At 41.0% G+C, this 27,576-nt stretch overlaps 3 protein-coding genes across 3 annotated transcripts; all 3 read left to right on the top strand.

Annotated features, from left to right (window-relative positions):
* Positions 1-6,947, top strand: LOC124283250 (glutathione S-transferase 1-like). The gene is made up of 5 exons (XM_046719280.1): positions 1-198; positions 4,336-4,428; positions 4,919-5,034; positions 5,671-5,778; positions 6,714-6,947. The coding sequence occupies exons 1-5, from the start codon at positions 66-68 to the stop codon at positions 6,870-6,872; spliced, it is 609 nt and encodes a 202-aa protein (XP_046575236.1). The 5' UTR covers positions 1-65; the 3' UTR covers positions 6,873-6,947.
* Positions 6,948-8,858: 1,911 nt separating this feature from the next.
* LOC124283249 (probable glutathione S-transferase 8) lies at positions 8,859-15,951 on the top strand. The gene is made up of 5 exons (XM_046719279.1): positions 8,859-9,085; positions 12,461-12,553; positions 13,977-14,092; positions 14,894-14,998; positions 15,638-15,951. The coding sequence occupies exons 1-5, from the start codon at positions 8,953-8,955 to the stop codon at positions 15,797-15,799; spliced, it is 609 nt and encodes a 202-aa protein (XP_046575235.1). The 5' UTR covers positions 8,859-8,952; the 3' UTR covers positions 15,800-15,951.
* A 6,730-nt stretch (positions 15,952-22,681) lies between these two features.
* LOC124283246 (probable glutathione S-transferase 5) lies at positions 22,682-27,277 on the top strand. The gene is made up of 5 exons (XM_046719276.1): positions 22,682-22,887; positions 24,760-24,852; positions 24,998-25,113; positions 25,591-25,698; positions 26,854-27,277. Exons 1-5 carry the CDS (start codon positions 22,755-22,757, stop codon positions 27,010-27,012), a joined length of 609 nt encoding a protein of 202 aa, XP_046575232.1. The 5' UTR covers positions 22,682-22,754; the 3' UTR covers positions 27,013-27,277.
* Positions 27,278-27,576: the final 299 nt, after the last annotated feature.

Genomic DNA, 27,576 nt, shown 5'->3' with positions numbered 1-27,576 from the left:
GTCAGTTTGGACCTAACAGTCGAGACTTTACTGGAAGAGCGGAGAGTATCAGAGGAAACTCAGCCATGCCGAAATACATATTACGCTACTTCGACCTTAAGGCCTATGCCGAGCCCTCCCGACTGCTGTTTACACTAGCAGGGCAGGAATATGAGGATATCAGGTACACTCGGGAAGAATGGGTGACCGAGAAGCCAAGTAAGTATTTGTAGAATGGTACCCAGTATTGACAGAAATTTTTTGACGCAGCATATGTATAAACGTCTTTGGAAGAGGTGAAGCTTCCGCTGGTTGGTAACTGATCATGTTTGTCGTAATAGGCGGCTAACGGGATCGGGTGGTCAGGCTCGCTGTCTTGGTTGACACATGTCATCATATCTCAGTTGCGTAGATCCATGCTCCTGATGTTATTCACTGGATTGGCTAGTCCAGACCACCGCCATCTAGGTAGAATAGTGCTGAGTGCAGTGTTAAACATCAAACAAACAAACAAAACATCCTTCGTACGGACAAACAAACAAACAAAATATCCTTTGTACAGACTGAATAAGACGGATTCCCTTCTGTGTATGTAGCGTATGTTAACGTTGACATGTTATCTGGCTTTCAGCTGGGTAAAAGCGTTATGTCATACCTACGCTAACATAAGATGTCCCCGTTGGTAGTCTTCTTGTTTGGATTGCTTGTTTGATGTTCAGCTTTAGGACGGTGATGAGTAAATAATCGAGTCAGCTGGGATATTTTACCTGTCAACCAAGTCAGCGAGTTTGACCACCCGATCCCGTTAGTCGCCTCTTCACGGGTCTTCTTCTCTGGACGAGACCGCCTCCGTGGTGTAGTGGTTAGAGCGTCCGCCCGGAGAGCGGAAGGTCGCGGGTTCGATCCCCGACCGCGCCATACCAAAAAACGTTAAAATATGGTTCTTGTTGGTCCCTGCGTGGCGCTCGGCAGTAATGGGTACAACAAGGATTGGTCGGCTCGGAGTCAGTATAATGTGTCTGAGTGGGGTATTCATGCTTCACTGCGGCATGGTATCTCAGTGGGCTAGCACTATAAAACCAGCTGATAGTGCTAGTACAAGCAGCCGCACATACACATACACACGCATACACGTCGTCATATGAGCGAAATATTCTCAAGTACGACGTTAAACCCAATTTCACCTCACCTCACCTCTGGACGAAATACACCAGATACACAGTCCAGTCATTCATTCATGCTTCATGAGAAACACATATGTCGAAAGCTGTAAATAACTTCCCCACCCATCAAAATATTCAGCAACAGGGTTGAAAATCTAGACTAAGGTCATTGTGACCTCGGCATTCTTTGACATCCTGTTGATAGTTTAACCTGATTTCAATTGGGTCTCGTATCCATGACCTATTACGACATCTGTTTAAACCCGCAGTTGCTGTTCACACGTAACACAACCTCACTTCTATTTACATTCAATGTTTGTACTGTATGGAAAGGTATTTGTGACACTGTCTGACGAGGTAGAGTACATCGACGTGCGTGCGTGAGTCCGTGTATACTCGGCGTCATTAATGAAGGTCAAACTATTGGTAACACTATTTCTTAAAAGTTGTGAAATCTTCGTTTTGTTTGAAATCTATGCAACTGAATGTTTTTATTACAAACCTTCTTTACAGTATGGAAAAACGCATCAGGCCGTAGAAATGATATTATTAGGTTCTTTAACGTCCGATACATTCTGTTACAAATGGCACATTTTTTTATTCAAATCGTCAATATGGAAATCCATCTGCCACTTAATCACTTAATGTCAATGATTTGCACGTGCAAGTCGCTCTATACATGGAATGTAGAGGACAATACACATGCATTGGTGCTTTTCACTGTCGTTCACTGTTCAGGTACCTGAAACCGCAGCTTAAATGAGACGGTTTTGACACTTGCTGAAAGGGTCAGACTATAGGTCTTTTGGAATCTGGTCAAACTCAGAGGCAGGTTGCTTTAATGTGAGTTAGAGTGTTATTGGTAGACTGTGACCGAGATTTCAATGGGTCCATGGAATATACACGTCGACCAGGTCGCCCCAGAGTCCGAGATTATAGGCACACGATTAACATTGCGTTACGTAACGGATTCTTTAACGCAGCAGATCTTCAACGTTAACAATGTAAGCACCGTTCGTCGACGTTTAAGGGCAGCTGTAGGCAACCTGCAGTTCGTCCACCACTAACACAACGTCACAGGCAGACGCGTTTGAGATGAAGTGGACATCATTGCAGCTGAAATCAACGTCAATGGTCTCGTGTGCTCTTCACAGATGAAGCAGATTCAGTTTATCCCTCCATGATGGTCGGCAGAGGATTCATCGGTTGGTGCAATGGACAGCGAATCACAGATGCAACTGTGGCCACGCATAACCGAGTTGGCGGGGCGGTCATGGTTTGGGCAGAGATAACTCCTACTGGACGAACTCCACTGCACGTGGTCGACGGTAATCTTACCGGACAGTATTATCGGGACGAGATTCTGGTCCCCTATATCAGTACTATTCCCGCACGCTATGCATGGCTTTTATGGTCGACCCTCTTTACTGCAATACGACAACGCTAGGCCTCATAGCGCAAGAATTGTCATTGAATTCCTTAGGCAGCAGGGTGTAGAGCGGGTGGAGTGGCCAGCATGCTCACCAGACCTCATCCCAATTGAGCATGCCTGGGATAAACTCGGTCGACGTGTGTACACAACACCAGCGGATCTCTCAGGACTCCGCAGAGCTCTAGTAGAGGAGTGGAATGTAATTCCACAAGCTTTCTTTATGAACTTGATAAGGAGCGTGAGAACTTGTGTCTTGGACTCGCGAAGAGGGTAGACAAGATATTGAATGACTGAGTGCTTCATGTTTGTCATTTTCATTTTTGGAGGTTGGCCTATACAACTGACGTTTGCTAGTGCTGTTTAAACTTTTTGTCTGTATGTCACGATGTGTCACATTTGTCAACACATTAAACATTATGATGACACTCTTAGTTCTATTATTTCTGAGAAACTTTTCTTTACATGCGCTATATATCATTAATGACGCCTGGTATATGTATGTTTGTATGTTATCATGTATTAGTGTATGAGTGCGTGCGCGTACGTGCGTGTATGTATGTATGTATGTATGTATGTATGTATGTATGTATGTATGTATGTATGTATGTGTGTGTATGTATGTATGTATGTATGTATGTATGTATGTATGTATGTATGTATGTATGTATGTATGTATGTATGTATCTATGTATGTATGTGTGTGTATGTATGTATGTATGTATGTATATATGTGTGTGTGTATGTATGTATGTATGTATGTATGTATGTATGTATGTATGTGTGTGTGTGTGTGTGTATGTATGTATGTATGTATATGTGTGTATGTATGTATATGTGTGTGTGTATGTATGTGTGTATGTATTGTATATATGTGTGTGTATGTATGTATGTATGTATATGTGTGTGTGTGTGTATGTATATATGTGTGTGTGTATGTATGTATGTATGTATGTATGTATGTATGTATGTATGTATGTATGTATGTATGTATGTATATATGTGTGTGTATGTATGTATGTGTGTGTATGTATGTATGTATGTATGTATGTATGTATGTATGTATGTATGTATGTATGTATGTATGTATGTATGTATGTATGTATGTATGTATGTATGTATGTATATGTGTGTGTGTATGTATGTATGTATGTATATGTGTATGTATGTATGTATATGTGTGTGTGTGTATGTATGTATGTATGTATGTATGTATGTATGTATGTATGTATATGTATGTGTATGTATTTATGTATGTATGTATGTATGTATGTATGTATGTATGTATGTATGTATGTATGTATGTATGTATGTATGTATGCATGCATGCATGTATGTATGTATATGTGTGTGTGTATGTATGTATGTATATGTGTGTGTATGTATGTATATGTGTATGTATGTATGCATGCATGCATGTATGTGTGTATGTATGTATGTATGTGTGTGTGTGTATGTATGTATGTATGTATGTATGTATGTATGTATGTATGTATGCATGCATGTATGTATGCATGCATGTATGTATGTATGTATGTGTGAACTGCACATAGGTCAATGAACAAAGTGTAATTCTCAGGTAAGACTGGTGGAACCATGCTTCTGTTTAGCAAACAGATAACCGGTTGCAGCTACTTATCTTACTTAGCGCCAATGGCAACTGGGGCTGTATGATCCTCGGGGAGCTGAGAATTAAAATCGAAAGTGCACATTCATTCACCAAGCCATTAAACATTCTAATTAAAAGTAAACTTCATTTTACAGAGACACCACTGGGTAAGATTCCCGTCCTTGAGATTGATGGGAAACCGTTTGGCCAGAGTAACGCCATACACAGATACCTTGCAAAGACATTTGGTGAGTCGACAACTTAGGCTAGTTCACCTTGGGGATTCATAGACCCGTGAAGGTCCGGGTTAGAATTAATCTTCAGTAACCCATGCTTGTCGTTAGTGGCGACTAAAGGGGTCGGGTAGTCATGCTCGCTGACTTGGTAGATCGATGCTCATAATGTTGATCACTTGATTGTCTGATCCAGACTCCATTATTTACAGACCACCGCCATATAGCTGGAATATTGCTGAGTGCGGCGTAAAATATTCATCATTCTTGTCATTAGCTCAGCGTTAAGTCCAGGACGTGAATTAATTTGGAATGGTGGCGTGACATATCAGAAATGGCACATAGAACCACCAGACTAGTACAAGAACACACGAACGCACACGCAAGCACGCACGCACGCACATTTTCATTGTATCTGATGTAGGATAGAGAACACATGTACCATGATGACACGTTATGCGCGTACAGGCAAGTAGTGTATATATTCTTATGTCGTCTGTGTCAGGTTTTTATGGTAACGGCGATCTGGAAGCCCTAGAGATCGATCAGGTCCTCGGTGTCGTCTATGACGCCTATGAAGCCTACTTGCTATATGCTGTCGAGAAGGACGAAGCCGTGAAGGTACCGTAATTCTTGTGTCTGATTAGACGAGAGATTAGATTAGATTAGGGAGATCCTACTTTCTCAGCATACCATTCACCTTGCGCCCCTTAGTCATCGCCGGATCCGCTCGGCCTGGATTCGCCGCCAGTATGGTGATGTTGTTTTTTCATGATTTAAATACCTCGCTTACCTTCGAAATTAAGTGTGGTTTTGGTAGTCCAAAGACCATACTGGCGGCAATCCAGGCCCAGCGGACCCGGCGATGACTAAGGGGCGTAAGTTGAATGGTATGCTGAGAAAGTAGGACCTGATACAGGTGAAATGCAGCAGCAGCTTTGGTATAGCGCTTATTCAAAGAGGTTGGACAGTTGAGGGAAAGGTCGTTTCTGAGCGCCATGGCCTCTCATCGAAATAAAGTACTATCGATGCATACATGTGTTCTATATCGTCATTATTTAGCTACAGTACAGAAACTGAATCGTTTTAGAAAGGCGACATCTGACGAAACCGCCCAGGTTCATAATTATTACACATAACACTTAGCAATCCATCAATAACACGGAGATGGCTCTGTGAAGAATGTATGATGTGTATGGTGATACGATCTGTGTGCACAGCATCATCAGTAGTATATGTAACGGTTTCTTCCTTCAGGCTGAGCTGATGAAGGGGGTGAAGGAAGTCAAAGTACCGTTGTATTTCGGCATGCTGGAGAAGTTGCTGAAGAAAAGTGGCAGTACTGGATTCTTTATTGGCAAGAAGGTACACAAACCGTAAAAATCAGATAAAGGCTTCGTTCCATTACTATAACATCAGCAACCACGACAACTACACGTACCTTTTCCATCAGTCATGTCACTAGAACCGACCACACTCCCGCTATAACGGCTAGTAGTACATCTACTTGCAACTCTTCTACTTCAAATACTACAGTTACGTCCACTACGACTGCTATCACCAAACATACTACTATCACTTCTCTTTCTACTACTACTACTACTACTACGACTACTACTACCTCTACTACTATGACTACTACTACTACGTCTACTACTACTACTACGTTTACTACTACTACTACGACTACTACTATGTCTACTACTACGTCTACTACATCTACTACTACTACGATTACTACTACGTCTACTACTACAACTACTACCACGTCTACTACTACTACTACTACGATTACTACTACGTCTGTCTACTACTACAACTACTACCACCACGTCTACTACTACTACGATTACTACTACGTCTACTACTACAACTACTACCACGACTACTACCACGTCTACTACTACTACGATTACTACTACGTCTACTACTACTACCACGTCTACTACTACTACGATTACTACTACTACAACTACTACCACGTCTACTACTACTACTACGATTACTACCACGTCTACTACTACAACTACTACCACGACTACTACCACGTCTACTACTACTACGATTACTACTACGTCTACTACTACTACTACGATGACTACTACGTCAACTACGTCTAAATGTCAATACTACTTGCTTTACAAACTTACACATCTCATCTCACAGAACAAACAGAATTAACCATCAGAACATCAACCATCTCATGAGCGCAGCCATCCGGGCGACGCATTGACATCATCCGTACATCGCTTCATCATAAGTTACTGTATATTCAGAGATCTAATGGCACTTGTTTTCAGATCACTCTTGCTGACGTCAGTGTGTTTGATCTAGCCGATAAAATGGAGTCGGTGGTCAAGCTGGAAGACTACCCTCTGGTCAAGAAATGCAGTGACAACGTTTTGGCCAACCCTAGAATCAAAGCATATGTTGATAAACGGCTGGTTACAGAGATGTGATCCGTGACGCATGAACATTGATATTTCTCTGTACAGATGATAAATGCTAGGCTGATTTATGCTTAACATATATGAGTGAGTGCGAAAGTTGAATTTAACAATACTCAAGGATATGAACTACACGAATCAGTAATACCACTTTGAAAGCTACAAGTTCCATGAAGAATTACATTAATCTAGTTTTCTGTGAGAATATTAAAAAAAAATACTATACTTTCAAGAAACAGAAGATTGATGTTCGGCTGAATAGGTATATTTAATGTAAAGCTTCATCAAACGTTCGTACACATGCCCGCATCCATCCATACACACACACACGCGCGCGCGCGTACGCACACACTCTTGAATGTATCAGGAGTAATAATCATGTAAGACGATATGTTTTCAAGGCCATTGCTAACATCAAACTATATGCATTAGAGATCGCCTGCTTCTGTCGAACACAGGCAAATTCCATTCCCTCCTCGGAAACGTTATCTGTCCTCTCACGTGGCCAAGTGCACCTGAGCGTCAGAAACATACGATTGTGGGTTGTTTTTCACCATCACACCCGTCCTCGTCAGACGTGGATTTCATCGAAGTGGCTGTCTCCGTGCCTTCACTGAGTATTGCCCTGGTTGGCCACGTGCTTACTCTGAACATGACTTTCATCCATCGAAACAGATTCCACAGGTAGTCACGGGGCAGTGAAAATTACCGGAATCATTAGTGAGTGAGTAAGTGAATATGGTTTGACTATATCCCAGCAATATCACGACGGGGGACGCCAGAAACAGGCTTCACACATTGTACCCATGTAGGGTATTCTCTCATTACCCCTACATCTCATTACTCCTACAGCTTATAACAACAAAGTTCACGGTCCAATGCACTGCTAATCCCCTTCCTGTTACCTGTTACCTGGACAATGGACTAGCCCAAACACGTGAACACAAGATTTAATGTTTTAATTTATGGATTTAATTACACAAATAAATGAATATAATACACAGCTATCTTCCTGGTCGTGACATGAATATGAGCAGCAGGTCATGTTAACTTTTTAATGTTAATTTTTGTCTTTTAAACAAGTCTCTATCCCAATTTGAGGAGATGGCCCACAGCGTCAAGGAACTGCATTGGTGTTTTCAGCCCAAGATTGAGCTGCTCCTTGAGGCGGCACAAACGATGCTCCGTCTCTCTGTACACTCTCTTTCTGATTCTCTGTGCTGCTCCAAAGTCTATCTGGGAAATGTTCGCTCTCTCAGCATGTTCAACTTTCCTGATCACCTCCACAAATCAGTAGATGTTTGGGTGTCGATGTGGGAGTCCCCGGTTCAGGCGGTTGTGGAATCCCTCTAGGTTTTTGTTTGTCCTTGGACCTGTTGTTGAGTGATGGTTCCACAGTGGCAGACGGAATCTTGCGTCGTCGTCGACCCAGGTAGTCACCATGTAATCGTTGAAGGTGGCCGCTCTTGTTCCATCGGGAGCGTCGTCCATGCGTCAATCCACGTGTCCTGGATACTGTTCTGGGGTAAAAGGGGTAGTCCAGCCGCTCTTCTTACCCATCTGGATATTTCCAGATCCTCTCTGTAAGCAACAGCACTTTAATCGCTCCCATGGGTAAGTTCATTATGCCAGACAGGTAAATGCCGTGTGTTGTTTTAACTAATTGTAGGGGTACTGGGATGTAGGGGTAATGGGATACAACCCCATGTAGGGAATCAAACCCGGGTCTTCAACATGAAGACCGGGTGCATTAACAATTAGGTTACCCCATCGCCCCGTTAATCATGAGTGTTACTATGTGTTCGTGAACAGGGTAAGAACGCAAGGTCTCCAACAGCACCACGCTAACATTTGGCCCAAAAAAGTAATCTTTTACTCTCACTGATAGGTCTGATAAACAGCTACTATTCAGAAACGTTGCGCCGAGTAGCCATTTCACATCTGAGATAAGTCTCCACCCGCACGAGCACTACTTCGTCGACCTTGACCTTCGACCGTTGTGATTCAGCAACATAGGGCCGAGTCACGTTACGCAATCGGTAAGAGTGAGAGATAAGTCTCTTCGACATTGTGTTAGGAGCTGGTGAGAAACATGCCTCAATACAAGCTGATTTACTTTGACTTTCGTGGACGAGGTGAGCTGTCTCGCTTCCTCTTCGCACTGGCGGGGCAGGAATATGAAGACGTCAGACTAAAGTATGAAGACTTTCCTGGGATGAAAGACAGTGAGTAGTTAGTGAGTGAGTCAGTGGACAGGTGAATTTATGGGTAGGTAGCAGGGTGAGTGTGCGAGTGTACGAGTGTGCGAGTGAGTGAATAGTTTTCACGTCAAAATTACCCCTGGGGGGCTCCGGGCACATTACATCCTTCTGATCCGTGAAGATCCGGGTTAGAATTGATCGTCAGCAACCCAGCCTTGTCGTAAAGTTCGACTAACGGGATCGGGTGGTCTAGCTAGCTGACTTAGTTTTAACACATGTCATCGCATCCAGTTGCGTAGATCGATGCTCATGGTGTTGATCACTGGATTGTTTACAGACTCCATTATTTTCAGACCGCCGCCATATAAATATATAGTTTGAATATTGCTGAGTGCAGCATTAAACAACAAACAAACAAACAAACAAACAAACAAACATCCTTGCTTGTCGAAAGAGCTGACTCACGAACACAAACAAATGATACTGTGGGACTTTTCCGACTGTATCCTTATATGGCCGATGATGACCAAAGTGTTCATATCTCGGGGCAAGCGCAGTTAAGCTGCCGAACATAAAACAGGTTCTGGGCTACAAGAAGTGGTAGGAGGTGATGTACCAATCAAAGGGAAATAAATTTCTACTTGAGTCCTTGCGCTTGTGAAGCAAACCTCGACTAACATGAGGAACAGGAATATACTAGGAGGTCAATCGGGTCAAACTGGGCGTCAGTGATTGGGTGGTTGTTGGTGATGGTGGGTGGATGTGGTGATTATGGGTGTGTGTGTGTGTTGGTGATTGTGAGTGATTTGTGTGTGTGTGTGTGGGGGTGATTGTGTGTGGTGGTGTGGGTGATGGTAGGTGTGTCTAGGTGATTGTGTGTGGGTGATTGTGTGTGTTTGTGGGTGATTGTGGGCGGGTGTTGGTGGGTGTGGGTGATTGTGGGTGGGTGTTGTTGATTGTGGGTGTGGGTGGTTGATTGTGGGCGGGTGTGGGTGATTGTGGTCAGAGTGGGAGATTGTGGGTGGGTGTGAGTGATTGTGGGTGGGTGTGGGTGTGAGAGATTGTGGATGGGTGTGAGTGTGAGAGATTGTGGATGGGTGAGGGCTAGTGGGGTTCAAAGAATATGTTCCAGTAATTCCCCACTACCAACAGAACCGGCACAACCACCATTAATCATATAAACTTATTAACTGCGAACAATAACTCATTATAATGCAAATATATACAGATTAGTAGTAAATACTTAATGAATGGCAAGCAAATAAGTTAATATAACAGTGTTATTATCTATGTGTAAATGTCTACATACATAATGGTTTTAGATTGGTATGATAAACGTGTCTAAAAACACTCTTAATGTCTGTCGGTAAGAAGACGTGACCTCTTCACTTTGTGGTCATCGAGTTTCCCTTTCGTGAAGATTGACAGTAGCAATAAAACCAAACGAATGGAATTCATCAGCCGACCCTTCATTAAACCAGAACAAATTTAGTAATAAATGCCTATACATGGAAGTCTTATATAAGACCATCTGTTCTGATTCACGTGGAAAGGAATGTCATTGAACTGTGTTTGGGGTAGCGTGTATGTTGAGACACAGTTGATTGGGTCAAGCAAACAGACACTTGACCCAAGGACAATGGGCGAGTCGGGTCTTTAGAAAAAAACACGTTCTTGTTCAAGGACAGGTTAACTTTTTTAAAAAAGGTCTATAGAAACTAGGGTGCCACGTCTCAAAGGTAAACTGGGTGGGACTTGGCAGAGTGACGGGCTGAATGTGTAATCTGCACTATGACTTCTGCTGAGACAGTGTTTTCTCTTTGATCCTAAATGGGGGTGAAATACTCTGTTACAGAAATGACAACAGATGTGCATTAATCGTTTTAATTCAATTTTTTGGTACAAACTGAAAGAAATATTCGTATTCAGACATGTCTCAAGAAAAAGTGTTTCTGTCCCGGGGTTCAAAACAAGTACAGACTGATACGTATCTTTAATGTTGGTTTGTGTATATCGCTGGGTGAGTGAGTGAGTGAGTAAGTTTAGTTTTACGCCGAAGTTTTATATGGCGGCGGTCTGTAAATAATCGAGTCTGGACCAGACAATCCAGTGATCAACAGCATGAGCATCGATCTGCGCAATTGGGAACCGATGACATGTGTCAACCAGGTCAGCGAGCCTGACCACCCGATCCCGTCAGTCGCCTCTTACGACAGGCATAGTCGCCTTTTGTGGGTTGCTGAAGACCTATTCTACCCCGGATCTTCACGGGTCTTATGCCATTTCGACTTTCGTGATTTCTTATCAGTTTTTATACGTGTACAACCAGGACAAGTCCTAATCTCTTTCTGTGTCTGGCCATGATGATTATTGAGTGAATGGGTGAGTTTAGTTTTACGCCGCACTCAACAATATTCCAGCTATATGGCGGCGGTGTGTAAATAATCGAGTCTGGACCAGACAATCCTGTGATTAACATGATGATTAGTATGGTTGTTTTGTGGTGGTAGCGGTTACTGATGTGAAGATTCGTGACTTGGGGACACCTTTCTTCTAATAGCCTTATTATTAACGCGTGTAATATAATTCTTATATCTTACCTTCGTGTAAAATACTTTAATTTCATTGGCCAATGACGCTTTCACAAGTTTATGTGTCAACCCTCCCAGGAAGGTGACAATTGGAAAAAATATTACCCGCTGCCACGGTAACCCCAAATCCTCCGCCGAGAAGCTGTATTGCTTACAACCGTATGACGTCATAATATGACGCATACAGTGCACGGAGTTCGAAAACCGTTCGATCAGCTGTTTTTTTAGTTCACCATGTACACATTTATTTTACCGTCTTTTACTGCTTTGTTGAAACTACATGTATACTAATTAACAATCACTAAATAACTTAATTATCGTCCAATTACTGATCGCGATCAGCTGTAAAATTGCTGATGCGGTGTCAACCAATATTCATTTTCACTCACCGATTGTAGTACGTGCACAGTTTTCACTTAGACCATGGTGGCCATTACAAGACTGGCTTGATCGTTGTAGGGTATGTACTTATATCAACAGATATTAAGTGTCGATCTGTTATATGTATAAATAGAAACAATTGTGATCATATCTTGAGCAGATATTTGTTTGAGCAGTATGACAGCTGTATGTCTGAACCAGACAATCCAATGATTCTAACCAGTGCGGTACGATGACAGAGAATGTGTTTACGAATCATTATGAAATAGTGATGATACCAGGTGTTAGCGACAAGGTGAGCGTATCCTGCCCCAGGTGACCCCGTCATAGACATATGCTAAGTCTAGTCACATAATAAGAGCTAACATCACAAAATCTTCCACGAATGAAATTTCGGTTTCCTTGGATGTTTTCTCTTTAATTCCAGAGTACGTGTTCGGCAGACTTCCGGTGCTGGAGGTAGATGGAAAACAATACGGGCAGAGCATGGCCATCTCCAATTTCCTGGCTAGGAAGTTTGGTGAGTTGTACAGGCAGTATCTATCAAGACTCGTGAAGATCCGAGTTAGAATTGGTCTTCAGGGCCCCGTTCCACGAGGCGATCGTAACGCTACGACAATCGTAAATCTATGTCAAAATATGGGAGTTACGATCATCTTTGCGCTACGACAATCGTAAATCTGTGTCACAGTATAGGAGTTACGATCATCTTAGCGCTACGACAATCGTAAATCTATGTCAAAGTATGGGAGTTACGATCATCTTAGCGCAACGACAATCGTAAATCTATGTCAAAGTATGGGAGTTACGATCATCTTAGCGCTACGACAATCGTAAATCTATGTCAAAGTATGGGAGTTACGATCATCTTAGCGCTACGACAATCGTAAATCTATGTGAAAGTATGAGAGTTACGATCATCTTAGCGCAACGACAATCGTAAATCTATGTCAAAGTATGGGAGTTACGATCATCTTTGCGCTTTGAGGAACGGGTCTCAGCAACCCATGCTTTATGAATGACAAGTTCTTTATTATATCACATTTTGGCCAATACTATAATTATGATTGTTGTCTACGCGTGTAACTCGCCATGTGCTCGGGCAAATATTCCATTAAGCTAAAGTGTATTGGTTTTTGACCTAATACAATCTTGACACTTAACTCTCATAAAATACCCTACTTTTCTTATTATTCATCAACTTATAAAATGTCAATGAAACAGATAACCCATGCCCAGTAAGAGGCGACTAACGGGATCGAGTGGTCAGCTTCGCTGACTTGGTTGACACATGTCCTCCTATTCCAGTTACGTAGATCGATGCTCATGCTGTTGACCACAGGATTGTCTGGTCCAGACTCAGTTATTTACAGATAGCCACCATATACCTGGAATATTACCTGAGTACTGCATTAAACAACAAACAAGCAGTACCTATCACAAGTGTCCAGTCAGCTGTTTTAAGCGGATAGGGCATCCGTTTAAATTCCAGATAATCTAGGATTGTTCATTGCTATGAACAATGACAATGCTTGGCGCTGTAATGCAAAAAATCTTAGCCGAAACATTGCCGGTGAGACTTTGAGTCTAACTCACTGTAAAACATAACGGCAATATGGCATTTGAACATCCTTCATAGAGTTCTGGAACCCGTGAAGATCCGGGTATGAATTGGTCTTCAGCAACCCATGCTTGTCGTAAGAGGCGATTAACGGGATCCAGTGGTCAGGCTCACTGACTTGGTTGACACATGTCATCGCATCAAAATTGCGTAGATTGATGCTCATATTGTCGATCACTTGATTGTCTTGTCCAGACTCGATTATTTACAGACCGCGGCCATATTACTGGAATCATAGGGTTCTGGCGCATCAAGTGACGCATCTTATGGATGACCTGAGCACGCTATGTGATTTTGCTGAACTGATGCATGCTTTATCCAGGTTTCCATGGCAAAACTGATGTTGAAGTGCTAGAAGTTGATCAAGTTCTTGGAATTGTTTCGGACTTACGTGAAGCCTTGGTTCGATTTTTCATGGAGAAGGATGAAGCAAGAAAGGTGACGTTACCAAGGAACATGTTCTATGCTTCATAATGGAATCTGTTTTTGAGATAGTGAAGACTGTGTCTTCTTTTGCACTTAAGTTTCATACATTATTTTATGAGTTTTGAATGCTTTGAACAGTGAAGGGCGTATGGTGGAATTTCGAAATATAGTACACACCTGTCTTTTGTTTGTTTGTTGCTTGAAACCACACTAAGCATTGTTCCAACTATATGACAGTGGCTTGTAAATAATCTTGTCTAGATGCAGTTGGATTACGATGACAAGCATCAGAGCGTCTGACCACCCGGTCCCGTTATTCGCCTCTTACCACTATTAGCATGATTTGCTGAAGATCGGAGTCTGCATTCTCTGACTTCTAGATCGTGGAACAGACACATAATTCTACCAGCATCCGTGAATACATTGATCGGAAAGTCGGTGGTTCCTGGCAGCGTCGAACGAGTTGTTTTGGTTTCTTCTTAGGTAATAAAACAAGGGCTGAACGTTTGGAGTGCGCTGTGTGGAGTCTGTGTTGCATCTTATTGAAAATGCGGCTTGGTATGTCAGTGGTCTGGCACATTAAAATCGGTACTAGTCCCAAACACACGCACCACCTCATAAAGCATTAATCGTGAACACCGGATCAAACAGTAAACATTAGTTCATTTCACCTATTTAATTATATGTGATGGATATACTTTCTTCGTTTGCCTAATGCTTGTCGTCCCAAACACCGTTAAAGGTGTTGATTAGTGTATTTCAATTTCCTTTAGTCATCAATAACAATCTATTATTTTTGTATTTATTTTGTAGGCGGAGATTGCCAAGGAAAACAATGAAACGAACTTGCCAAGATATCTGGGCTTCCTTGAAACTGTGCTGAAAAATAACAACACGGGTTTCTATGTCGGCAACAAGGTAACACATCGGACATAAATTGCCTGGAAATTGATTGTTACGTATAAACATGGACATCTGTTTTAGCAAATAGTAACCAACGTTATCAAAACGTTACTAAGCTGAAACACTGGAAAGACATGGTCTAAAATACGACTTAAAGGCATAATATCACACCACATTTCTCTCAAAATACGAATGCATTTCTCTCACCAGCTATCAGCCCTCAGGGAAGCTACCATATGATTTATTCCAAAAACATTGACATATTTAGATTACAATATTACATTAAAAGTTCGAGTGAATTAATGCAACATTGCATTAAAACCGAACCCAATAGAGTTATGTCCATTGGAGCGCTCCTTATGAATATCCTACGTACAACTTGTGATCGAAACCAGTTCGGTAAACACCGACAACACCGCCTGCGGCAGTTTTAGATGTACGGAGCAATTCTTCACATTCCATACATGACAACTGTTTCTGTTTGGAAGCTGTTCGCCTCGAAATTTCAATCATCGATTTCAGGCAAGTCGTTAGGAATAGATAGTCTTTTGATGCATCAATAGGAATCTAAAGTGAGGGCATATGCCCCCAATATAAAATATAGACCAAAATATTGTCGAAAAAGCGTGACATGCTTTAATGTGATTTTTCCAGCTTGGATATGCCGATCTGGCTGCATTTGACTTTCTGGATTCTGCTGGTTTTGATCAAAGCCTGATAGAACGTTTCCCATTGGTCAAAGCCAACGCAGAGAAGGTCAAGGCGAACGCAGGAATTGCCAAATGGTTGGCCAAACGACCGCAAACACAGTTTTAATGGACAGCCAGGAAAACGAACAACTATTTTCTTACTATTCAACACTTTAACTGGCACGCACGATGTCGATAACATGTGTTTGTATGAGCAAAGAAGCATCTCTGTGACTTATTGTTGGAATGGCGCAGATTGAAATAAAAGTATAAAATTCAGCTGTTCAATATAAATGTTTCTTGTTCAGAGTTTTCGTTTTCGAAATGATACCAGAGAATGTTTTGGTATTGTACACCTCGTGACATGTGTTCTATCGAAATACAATTGTATTCTAGGCTGTGAGGCCGAAATGAATACATATATCTGATATGTTTATATTAGGGATTTCACGATACAGAAGTTTCATGAATCGATACGTATCACGATACCCATGTCACGATTCGATACATATCACGATACCTATTTTCGCGGCATTATTACGTAAATTTAGTTACATTTTGAAAATTGATAATTCATATTTTATAATTGTCCATGAAAATATCAACATTTTTTATTCTCAGAGATTAAAAAGTTCTAATTTCCCATCTTTGTGCATGAAAAATAATCATTTATAACTCTCATAACATCAAAACAATGCAAAATGTAAACGATACATAAACATATTTAAACCGATACTTTCAAAACTAACTATGGATACAGTTTTGAGTTGGGAACTCGAATGAAGAACCAAGGCTTATTATGACACACATGCTATCTTTTGCCATGACCTTGTACACAGAGACGTCCAAAGGCCTATTTAGGTTAAAAACAGTTCAAGATCTATACAACAGATTGCACGATGGTGACAGGGCACTTTCTCTGACCACGTCTGCACTCTTATCAACGTTATAAGGCCCACAAATAGACCTTGAGGCTAATGTGCACTCATACTTAAGATAATCGTTGAACTCAGGTCAGTTTGTGTGACGGAACCCAGGGCGGGATGTTCCGATTGCAGATTGCACTTGCAGAGCTAAACTAACGTACGCTCTAACTGAATAGAAGCGAGTGGGTGTGGCTGTGCGTCACATTTAGCAACATTCCAGCAATGTCACAACGGGGGACACCAGAAATGGGCGTCACACATTGCGGGCGTGTGGAGAATCGAACCGGGTCTTCGGCGTGACAAGCAAACACTTTAACCACCACACTACACACATTTGTCTGACACTATCGCCAGTGGAGGACACAGAAGTACTCAGGTTCAAGTTAAATGTCCAAGTTTTAGTGGCAACGTGTGTTTCTTATGTATATTTAGGGTAGCATAATGGTTAAAGCGTTCGCTCGTCACGCCAAAGACCCGGGTTCGATTCCCCACATGGGTACAATGTGTGAAGTCCATTTCTGGTGTTCCCCGTCCTGATATTCCTGGAATATTCCTAAAAGCGGCGTAAAACGATACTCACTCACTCACTCATGTTTGTTGGTTAACAACTCTGAGGAACAAGCCTGCTAAATGACGGTGGTATGTAAGTAATCGATTCTGAACCAGCAATTGAAACCAAGATCGGTACGATGACAAACATCAACCAAGCCAGCGAGCCTGACCACCTGATCCCGTTAATCGATTCTTACTACAGGCCTGGGTTGCTAACGATAGATTCTAAACCAGATATTCACCTGTCACAACTTGTTTCTTGGCGCGCTGTTCTTGACTCAAGGTGTGTGGAGACAACCCGACGTGTGACGATGGCGTCAACTGTGAACGGTCTCCCAACTAACAATTTCACGTTGTCACAACGTTATGCATCATTATGCTTGTTATTCTGTGGACTCCCATTTACGTTCTCACATTCGTTGTGATGCGTCATTTTTACCACAAGGTTAAAGTTATTTGATGCTAATGTATTTTAACTATTTAACGTTAATAGTTGAATAGTTTTCTAGGTAGTGAACAGTACATATGAAACAAAGCAGCAATCTACTTCAATGTTTATTCGTCAATTTGCATGTTGTCTTTTAGCGGCATTTAGAAGTTGTCATAGATGACCAAGATATTTTATGGATTTAAGCTTCTTTATTCTATGACACTGTGACACTATGACGTCCTTGTGGATTGTGATGTCACGTGCATTGTGACGTCATAACGCAGTTATGACGTCATAGTGTCGACGTCAGTAGTGTCAGCTGTCACTTTAAGCTGGGCCCGGTCTCGCATATCGCAAGTTAGAGCGCGCAAAGGGAGCCGGGAACCAGTTTAGTGTCACTTCACCTGATGAAGATATCTGTATTGATCCCGGAATGGTATGTTGGAAAGAATAAAGAAGCTTATATCCATAAAATATCTTGGTCAATTTGCATGTTGTTTTGGTCGTGTGTTTTCTGAAGCTGTAGCTGAATAGTAAAGAAAGAATCTCTGAAAGGTTTTACAGAAAACTCTATCGTGCCACCAAGTTATCAGAAACGTTGTTATAACGTTGCGAGGAGCACAAAGCATAACGTTTCCTCAGCATAAATTTGCAACGTTGCTATTACGTTGTGACATAACGTTATAAAATGACGTAATAATAACGTTGTGACAACGTTGTGTCATATGGTTATAAAATGACGTAATAATAACGTCGTGACAACGTTGTGTAATGACGTTATAAAATGACGTAATAATAACGTTGTGACAACGTTGTGTTGTGTCATGACGTTACTAATCTACAACCTTCCAACAATGTTCCTAAACGTTGTGTGTCAGCTGGGCTTCTGTTAGAGCTTCATTTAGAAAAATGAGGTCAAATGTTAGAAAGGGCCGGTGACAGAGTTTAACCAGTATACACCACCCCTGTTTTAGCCCGCTCGTATCCCAGAGAAGTGTAAATAACGTAACTACGTGACAAAGAAATTCGGTCAAATCGCCACAGGGTCGTTCAGAGTTGACTGAAATACGAGTAATAATTATGGAGCCACTCTAAGACGGTGTTTTGTATGTACCAGGCAAACAATCTGATCACAGTGATCACAAAATATTGTACTTACTTACTCGTGATGTAGTTTTGGCGTAAACTAACGACGTTTTTATCTGCCACGTAGGTGTTTAGGTCAGGTAGATCATATCTTTATCAACTGTGTGTAATGGCGATTTCACACGCCGCTAGAGTATGGATCGTCATTCTGTTTCTGATGCTGATTGACAGAAAATAAATGTTACATAAAGAAAGGCAGCTTACAGTCTTCACTATTAACTTGTGGTAATAGAAACGTTTAGACAGAGGAAGGTCATGGTCAACGCGTTTACACCGAAGAAATCGACGGAGCACGTTCACATCGTGAAATAGATGTGTTGCGGTTTTTAGTCAGCCAGTTGTGTCACTTGCTCGGCCATTTCGACGCTTCATATATCTATAGTTATACAAAAACCAAAGACGTTTTTGGTCACCAACAACTTGAAAACTATTGGTTGGATTGTTTTTAAGGATAATAGTGAAAACGGACCCCAGCGAAAACGAGAAAACGGCCATTATATATACAGAAACAGAAACAGAAAACTACATGTAGTTTATTTTGCTTTAATCCATCTCTAAATCACTATTATAATAAGAAGGCAATAACAATGATAAGATAGTCATGGCAAAGTCCCGTTTTCACTTTCAAATTCCTCTAATTGAAATGTTGATGATGATATTTAATTTTTTTCAGGAATAACAACAATTCACAATTTGTGTACAAATGTTTATGTGCTAAGTATTGATGTTCAGCTGAAGCTGGGTGTCACGGTCGGGGTTATTAGTATAGTGATCTTGTTCATACATTTTGCTTATATACACAAAGAACTTAATTAAGCACCCCTGCATTTTAGCAATGATAGGTTTTCAACACGTACATAAAATTCTCGTGGTGACCATGATGGAATAGCATGAGGTTTTCTGATTCGTATGAACCTTTGACTCATACAAAACGACAAAATGATTGGAATCCATGCTGATTTTATGATGATAATTGATTATTTTTTTAAAAACCCACTGGTTTTCAAACACAACCATGTCTGTACAAGTATGGAACTGGAATGTTTAATGTTGAATATTTTGGTGAATGTGAACATTCAAAATGTCACTTTGCGTGTCTTACACGATTCAAGGTCAATACCGAGTGTAACCTCCATGTGACTGTATGACAACCAGCACCCTCCTCCTCATAACCCCTGTCAGCCTCCTGATCCTCTGAAGGGCCAGTCTACGCCATTCCTCGTGTAAAACAGCTTCCAATTGGGCCAGGTTCTGTACATGAGGATCCCTTTGTTGTACACGGCGACCAATCTAGTCCCAGATACGCTCCAAAGGGTTATATATTAATTAGGATCGGGGCTCATTCAGTCGTGAGATATGTCAGGGGGTACTTAACTAGGTTCTTTGTGAATATTATAATTCTTTGTGTATATTATAATTATGCCTCATCCGCTAATCCCCATTGGCTCAGCACCAACTCCTCACGTCATATAAACGTGATATTGTGTCAAAGTCGTTTTGACACATTGTGCCTCTGCCCCAATTTCTGTCCATGATACGCGCGACATAATGTATAGAGTGGAAGCTGTCTAAACCGACACACGTCGGGACTGAATAAATAATCCGGTTTGAACAGCGTGCCGGAATGTAGAGCTGACATGGTTACCTACGACTAGAACTAAACCAGTTTTATCACTCTCATATACATTGTTGTATAAGTTGGTTCTCTCAACTCACTAATTACATGTACAAGTACACCCATACTGAACTAAGATTAGATTATCTTTGTTGGCAACCATGTAGTTTCAAGACAGGATTACTGACTCATTGCCACGCGCCGGATTAGACAGCGCTGATTACTGTATAAACACATATTCGGGCGGCTCATTTCATGTCGAGATCCGGAATTGACAGCTGCCGGATTACAGAGCCTTCAAATGATGATAAATGTACTAGCCATGGACGTGACTGAGATTTTACGCCGATATTGACAACTTGCCGGATTGGACAGCTGGCGGTTTTGACAGCTTGCACTATATATTGTTTGTAGGAGGCGAACCAAGATTCCGACATGGATAACATGAACATGCTGAACAATAAGAAAGACAATAAGACATGGTCCAATATTGAATGCAATATGTGAAGAAAACGTAAAGCTTAAGAATCGTTACGGTAAGAAAACGAGACCCTCCCCCCCCACACCCCCTAAACCGATTTATATTAACCACGCCAAAGCTTAAAACACGTTTGAAAGAGTAAACATAAAAATATTGTATAGTAAGTGAATTACAAAAAAATCATTCAAAATATTCACCGAAACATTTTAGTTTAATTATAAAAGTTTAAATATAAAAGTGAAACGTGTAAGGAATTATATATCTTTTTAACGATATTAATTCCAAACAATATGATGATCACGACCTGAGGCATGATCTTGAAGAAGGGGAATCAAATGAATTTAACTGCGGTAAAGTAAATGAAACAATCATAACTGGGGATTCAGAAAAGAATTTAAGTCTTAAAAACATCCAGGAGCAGGTTCAGATTATATTGAGAACGATTGTATTATCAATTCCATTGATATATTTATAAGTTTCATGGTTTACTCTCATACCTACCGCTGGAAACGATCCCGAGCAATGGTTAATTATAGACATTAAACCAATATAATATAAACATTGAACCAATCTATAATAAAAGAGGATACAATGTATCTTGACTCTGTCTTGGAAAGATTTTACGGGTATTCTGAGTTCACCATTCATCAACTTATCACATATTTTAAATTATAATACACCGCCTGAAGACAGTAAGAAAGAAGCAAACTTGTATGTATGTATGTATGTATGTATGTATGTATGTATGTATGTATGTATGTATGTATGTATGTATGTATGTATGTATGTATGTATGTATGTATGTATGTATGTATGTATGTATGTGTGTCTGCATATATGCTTGTCTGTCTGTATGTATGTATGTATGTATGTATGTATGTATGTATGTATGTATGTATGTATGTATGTATGTATGTACGTACGTACGTATGTGTGTATATGTGTCTGTATATATGCCTGTCTGTATGTCTGTCTGTATGGGTGCGTATGTGCATGCATGTATGTATGTACGTGCGTACGTATGTATGTGTGTGTGTGTCTGTCTGTCTGTGTGTCTGTGTATCTGTATATATGCCTGTCTGTCGGTCTGTATGTGTGTATGTGCATGCATGTACGCGTGTATGTATGTACGTATGTACGTATGTACGTACGCACGTATGTATGTATGTATGTATGAGTACGTATGTGTGTGTGTGTGTGTGTCTGTCTGTCTGTCTGTGTCTGTGTATCTGTATATATGCCTGTCTGTTGGTCTGTATGTGTGTATGTGCATTCATGTACGTGTGTATGTATGTGTGTGTGTACTTACGTACGTACGTATGTATGTGTTTGTATGTATGTATGAGTACGTGTGTGTGTGTGTGTCTGTCTGTGTGTCTGTCTGTCTGTCTGTCTGTATGTATGTATGTTGCACTTATTGTAGGAGTAAAACGTGTACAATTTCACTGAATGCCATCTACTGTATTTCGGTGACTACCTGCTTGTCTAGCTATAGTGTCACACATACCTGAAGTGTGCGATATGCGATGACGCCCACCCAGACCAAGGCAAGGGCTGCACGTACTATCAGCTGCACATATTTTATAGATAGCCTAGCTCTGAGCAGGAGTAATATGACGCATGCATTGACACGTCTCAACACATTGTGTTATATTCAGTTATATTAGAATGAATACGTTCATACTCTGTGCCTTTGGAAACACTAAAATCAATCTTCTTTATCGAAGCGTTGCTATTGACCAAGAAAAAGTGTTTACATGTATTCTTAACCAATCAACGCGTGCGTTAGAAGTCACGTGACAACGACAACAGCGTCCTTGGAGAATGTTCCTATGAATCAGCAGATTTGATATCTCGCTGCTGTAGGAACTTTAACCCTTACCAGTCGACTTGAAATTCTGACGAGGGACGGACGCAATCCACCGAACAGACATGCCTACCTACAAGTTTAAATATTTCAACGCCCGAGGGTTCGGCGAGGTGTCTCGCCTTCTGTTTGCCCTAGCTGGACAAGAGTACACGGACGAGCGGTTCACACAGGAAACATGGCCAGCCGAGAAACCAAGTAAGCAATTACTAGAATATCTATCTGTATTACTGGAAACACAGGTTGTCAGGAGATGCATTTCGGCCGTTGGGTGGTTGTCGGCACGTATGAACTCGGAATGTAGGGGGGTATACCTGACAACGATCCCAACTGCCACGAGTCAAGGTGTTGGGTTGCATCCTTTTAACTGGGCCAGGGCGCAGAGTGTAAGGTTGCGACATACATACATACATACATACATACATACATACATACATACATACATACATACATACATACATACATACATACTAACATTTGTATAGCGCCGATATCCAGCTCAGCTCAGCTGCTCAAAGGCGCTTAATGTTTTCCGAGCTCATTTGCTGGGAGGATTTTATAAAGGAACCTTTTTGGTATTTTTTCATTAACAAGAACACCACCAAACTGACCTGGGCAGAAAAAAGGCTTTAATACAGGGTCACGTGTATCTCAAGTAGAACAAAAGAATTTAAATGTTTTTAATGTAATTGGCAAGGACAATTACTGACGCTCAAGATATAAAGTGACGTCACTCACAGATCTCATTAAGTTATTCTTTCTGATGCAATATCTTTCTTACTAGAAGATCAATGTAACTGTCAGTGGACTTTGCACTGATCAAGGGTCAACGGTGCACTCATTGACTCAATATTTGCAAGTATTTTATGTCGCTTCCTGTTAAGCGAGATTCGTTTCTGTTGTATATTTTACGCCTCACCCAGCCACAATTGACGGACAGACAGACAGAAAAAACTTTATTTCGAAATATCGGCCTCATGGCCTATAATACAGTCACAGAATTTGGCAGTTTCATGAAAAACAGTGGTCATAATTTGTATTGGGATCTTACTTTAAAAACATAATGTGAAAATAGTGTTGTGCCGTATATAACTTGAGGGTTTTGCGATTGCAAAATTGACGTCATAGTTCGTGGGCCTTTGTAGGTAGACATTGGAGTTGTTCAAAATAGTTGTCTCTGTGCTGCTGATATTTGTCAGATCGCAAGAATACATGATTTTCAGTTTCTTTTTCTGCGGCATCACTGAGTGAACACAAGCAGTTTGTACTTGGTGCATCCTCATTAAGCCTGTACATGTTCACTTTAAAGTGAAGTTGTTATTCGGAATGCGAAACCTGATAAGTGCACGGTGTTTATATTTTTTTAGTTCTGTTATGTAGGGCTCAAGGCGAAGTTCATATGTAAACATATTCATATTTATGTGAATAATGGCTGAGAAAAGTGGAGCTGTTGATTTCGTTGTGCCAAGTTTGGTAGGCAATATCCTTCAATCGGTTGTCTGTAATGGTTGGTCCAGTGATTGATATCATGAGCATTGGTCTACGCAACGACACCCAAAACGACAAGCATGGGTTGCTGAAAACTCTCAGCATGAATCGGTTTAACTAAGCAATGTGAAAGTAAGGATTTTGAGTAAGAACTATTAAAAGATACTTTTCCTTCCTCCTTGAATTAAGATTTTGAATCACGTTCAGATATACATGTGTTTAACCCTTTCATATAGCTCAAAAAAGGTTTCTTTGAATATCTATTTCATATACAATAGTTAAAATAGACATTCATCGTTGATTAAGTCCTTGTTCTATATTCTAAACAGTTACTTTTGTATATTGGAGGCCAAAAAATCCCAGCTAAATATAGGGTGGCCAATGGTGTAAGGCGCCCACCAGAGCAGGATCCGCTGATCGTCAGTTCGAATTCCATTGTTGACCTTATTACTCTCCTTGATTTTGTCAACACAACCTCAGCGCGCATAAGTAGCCCTTCATCACTTTGTACGTGAAAGCTTCTGAAATTGAAATATTAAGCCTCTTTAAAAAATCGATAATGTTTGTTCTCTTATGTTGCAGACGTTCTGCTCGGACAGATGCCTGTTCTGGAAGTGGACGGGGCGGCATACGGACAGAGCAGCGCCATTGCCAGATTCCTCGCAAGAAGATTCAGTAGGGATTCAAACTCATTCTTTCTGCAATAGATGTTTGTTATTTAACGCCGCACTTTGCCTCGTTTTAGCGTATCAATAATCGTTGCAGTTTTTTAATAGAGAAGCTGGTTATTGCTGTTCTAACTGTGAGTGTTGTGTTGTAGATTTCTATGGTTCGGGAGACATCCAAGCCCTTGAAGTGGACCAGGTCCTGGGTGTAGTCCAGGACATTATAAATGCCATGATCAAAGCCTTTTATGAGAAGGATGAAGCCAGGAAGGTAAGCTACAGTGCCTTGACTCGTCAGCATCCTATACGTGGCGACTGTGGCGACGTAACAAACACGTTACGACATGCTACTTGTTGTTACCCTGTCTGGTTCTTGTCTTCTAGGGGGACACAATGAGTGAGTGAGTTTAGTTTTACGCCGCACTCAGCAATATTCCAGCTATATGGCGGCGGTCTCTAAATAATCGAGTCTGGACCAGACAATCCAGTGATCAACAGCATGAGCATCGACCTACGCAATTGGGATACGATGAGATGAGTCAACCAAGTCAGCAAGCCTGACAACCTGTTCCCGTTAGTCGCCTCTTAAGATAAGCATGGGTTACTGAAGATCGATTTCATACCCGGATCTTCACGGGTCTAGGGGGAAAGAGCGAGGACAATATATACTGCCTCCGAGTAAAATGTGTCGGGGCCGGTGGGTTAGAAACCATACTCACCTTAAGGAATTTGTGTTGGATCTGAACAGGCGCAGTTCATGACGGAGAACAAAGAAGAAAAGCTGCCGCTGTATTTGGGGATGCTGGAAAAGCTTCTGGTGAAAAACGGCAGTACAGGATTCTTCGTCGGCAAATCGGTAACCACATGTCAAATTGTGCTTCTTCAAAACCCACATGAATCTACCTCTCCACATACAAACAGTAAACTCCTTGTATAGCGAACTTGCTTGTAACGAACTGACGGATACAAGGACCTGCTGGTTTTAGCTGTCGTGTAACGAACGACGGTTATAACGAATTAAACTTAGTGGCCCGTTACCTGCATGGACCCTAGTTGGATTTACACCATTCCTTCAGCCGCTGGCGATTGTACTAAATTTTTGCCATCGCATACAACAAACATACTACGATTAAAAGCTTGGTAGAGCTAAATTTACTTTAAAAATTCTGGGACTTACGTGCCGTCTCAGGAATTGTCTTCATGAAATGTAACAAAGATCACAATATTATTATTGTCATCACAATCACAGTGTTCATAACAATCGTATCATAAACCGATTATTTATCAGTCGCTGTTGTCACTATCAGAAACATATGAAAGAGAATCACAGCTATGAAAATCACCTGTCCAGTGATCATGAAAATATCACCATGTAAGTTTCATTCATCGTCAGCTGATGAAATCCACAATCCTACTCCGAACACAAATAATTCAGATAAAAACATTTCACTGAAATCACGGAAATGTAGGTCTGTGTGATTTCATAACGAAAAGAAAATAGTTGTAACCATTCTTTGTGAGAATATTTCAAGAAGTCAATGGACCCGTTGTTAGTGTATGGGACATAGCATTGCTAAAAAGCCAGCTTAACTTGAGAAAATAGTTGTAACCATTCTTTGTGAGAATTCGGTGGTTTCACATTAATGTTTGACATTAATTCTAAATGGCATTGTGTATTTCATAATCTTTGACTCGCTGTGCGCATGAACTGTTATCACACGCAAAAACTATTCATAACAGCTTTTCTTTAGAGTGTGTTTACACTGTCGGTAAACGTACGACCAAACCGGAACTAGGCCAGTGGATATTTTTACACGCTCTGCGCATGCGCACAGCTGGTCTAAAAGTAATGTGAAACCACCGAATAGTTCGATAGTTTCGAGCAGACTAGGGACCCGTTGCACAAAGTTACGTTAGAGCTACAACCTGTCTGTGTCAAAGTAATGGAGACTTAGTGCTGAGATCTGTTAGTACAAGTGGGCCCAGCAGTATAAATGCCATCTGTTTTCAGATTACCCTTGCTGACGTCACTGTGTTTGACATCTGCGACAAGATCCAAGCAATGGTGGACTTTGACAAGTTCCCGCAGGTCAAGAAATGCCGGGAAAGTGTAGCTTCTAACCCCAAAGTCAAGAAATGGGTTGACACGAGGCCCGTCACAGAAAACTAGTTCAGTGACATCATAAAGAAACGTTTTGTTCATATATTCATTTGTTTTACACAAATCGTTGAATGATTCCAACATCTAACCTGGACGTCACTGTATTGATCCTGTTATTGCAAACAATTCACGTCCGTTTGTGAAAAGTACCCACTGTACTTATATAGTGCTGTGTGTTCTTAAGAGAAAGATGAGTCAATATTTTCATGATTTTGTGTTCCTCATGTGCTAGTAGTGTTGTTTACAATGTTTACAAATAAAGTTTTTCAAAATTGTTGATTTTTTTTATTGCTGTTTTATCGCGCGTGTGTCTCTCTCTCTCTCTCTCTCTCTCTCTCTCTCTCTCTCTCTCTCTCTCTCTCTCTCTCTCTCTCTCTCTCTCTCTCTCTCTCTCTCTCTGTGTGTGTGTGTGTGTGTGTGTCTGTGTTTCTCGGCAGGTATGTGCTTGCCTATTTTGATTTAACAGTCTTAACCTAAATACATTTTCATGTAAACAGACTGGAATTTATTCCACTTTTAATTTTATTTCCAGTTCAGTGAATCACACTCATCATCAGTGAAATAAAATTATGT

This window comes from Haliotis rubra, unplaced genomic scaffold (genome assembly GCF_003918875.1).
Source record: "Haliotis rubra isolate DU_JTF1 unplaced genomic scaffold, ASM391887v1 Scf311, whole genome shotgun sequence".
In the NCBI taxonomy this organism is placed as follows: domain Eukaryota; kingdom Metazoa; phylum Mollusca; class Gastropoda; order Lepetellida; family Haliotidae; genus Haliotis; species Haliotis rubra.
Note: the sequence above shows the minus strand (reverse complement) of the source record. Positions and strands in the feature narration are given on the sequence as shown.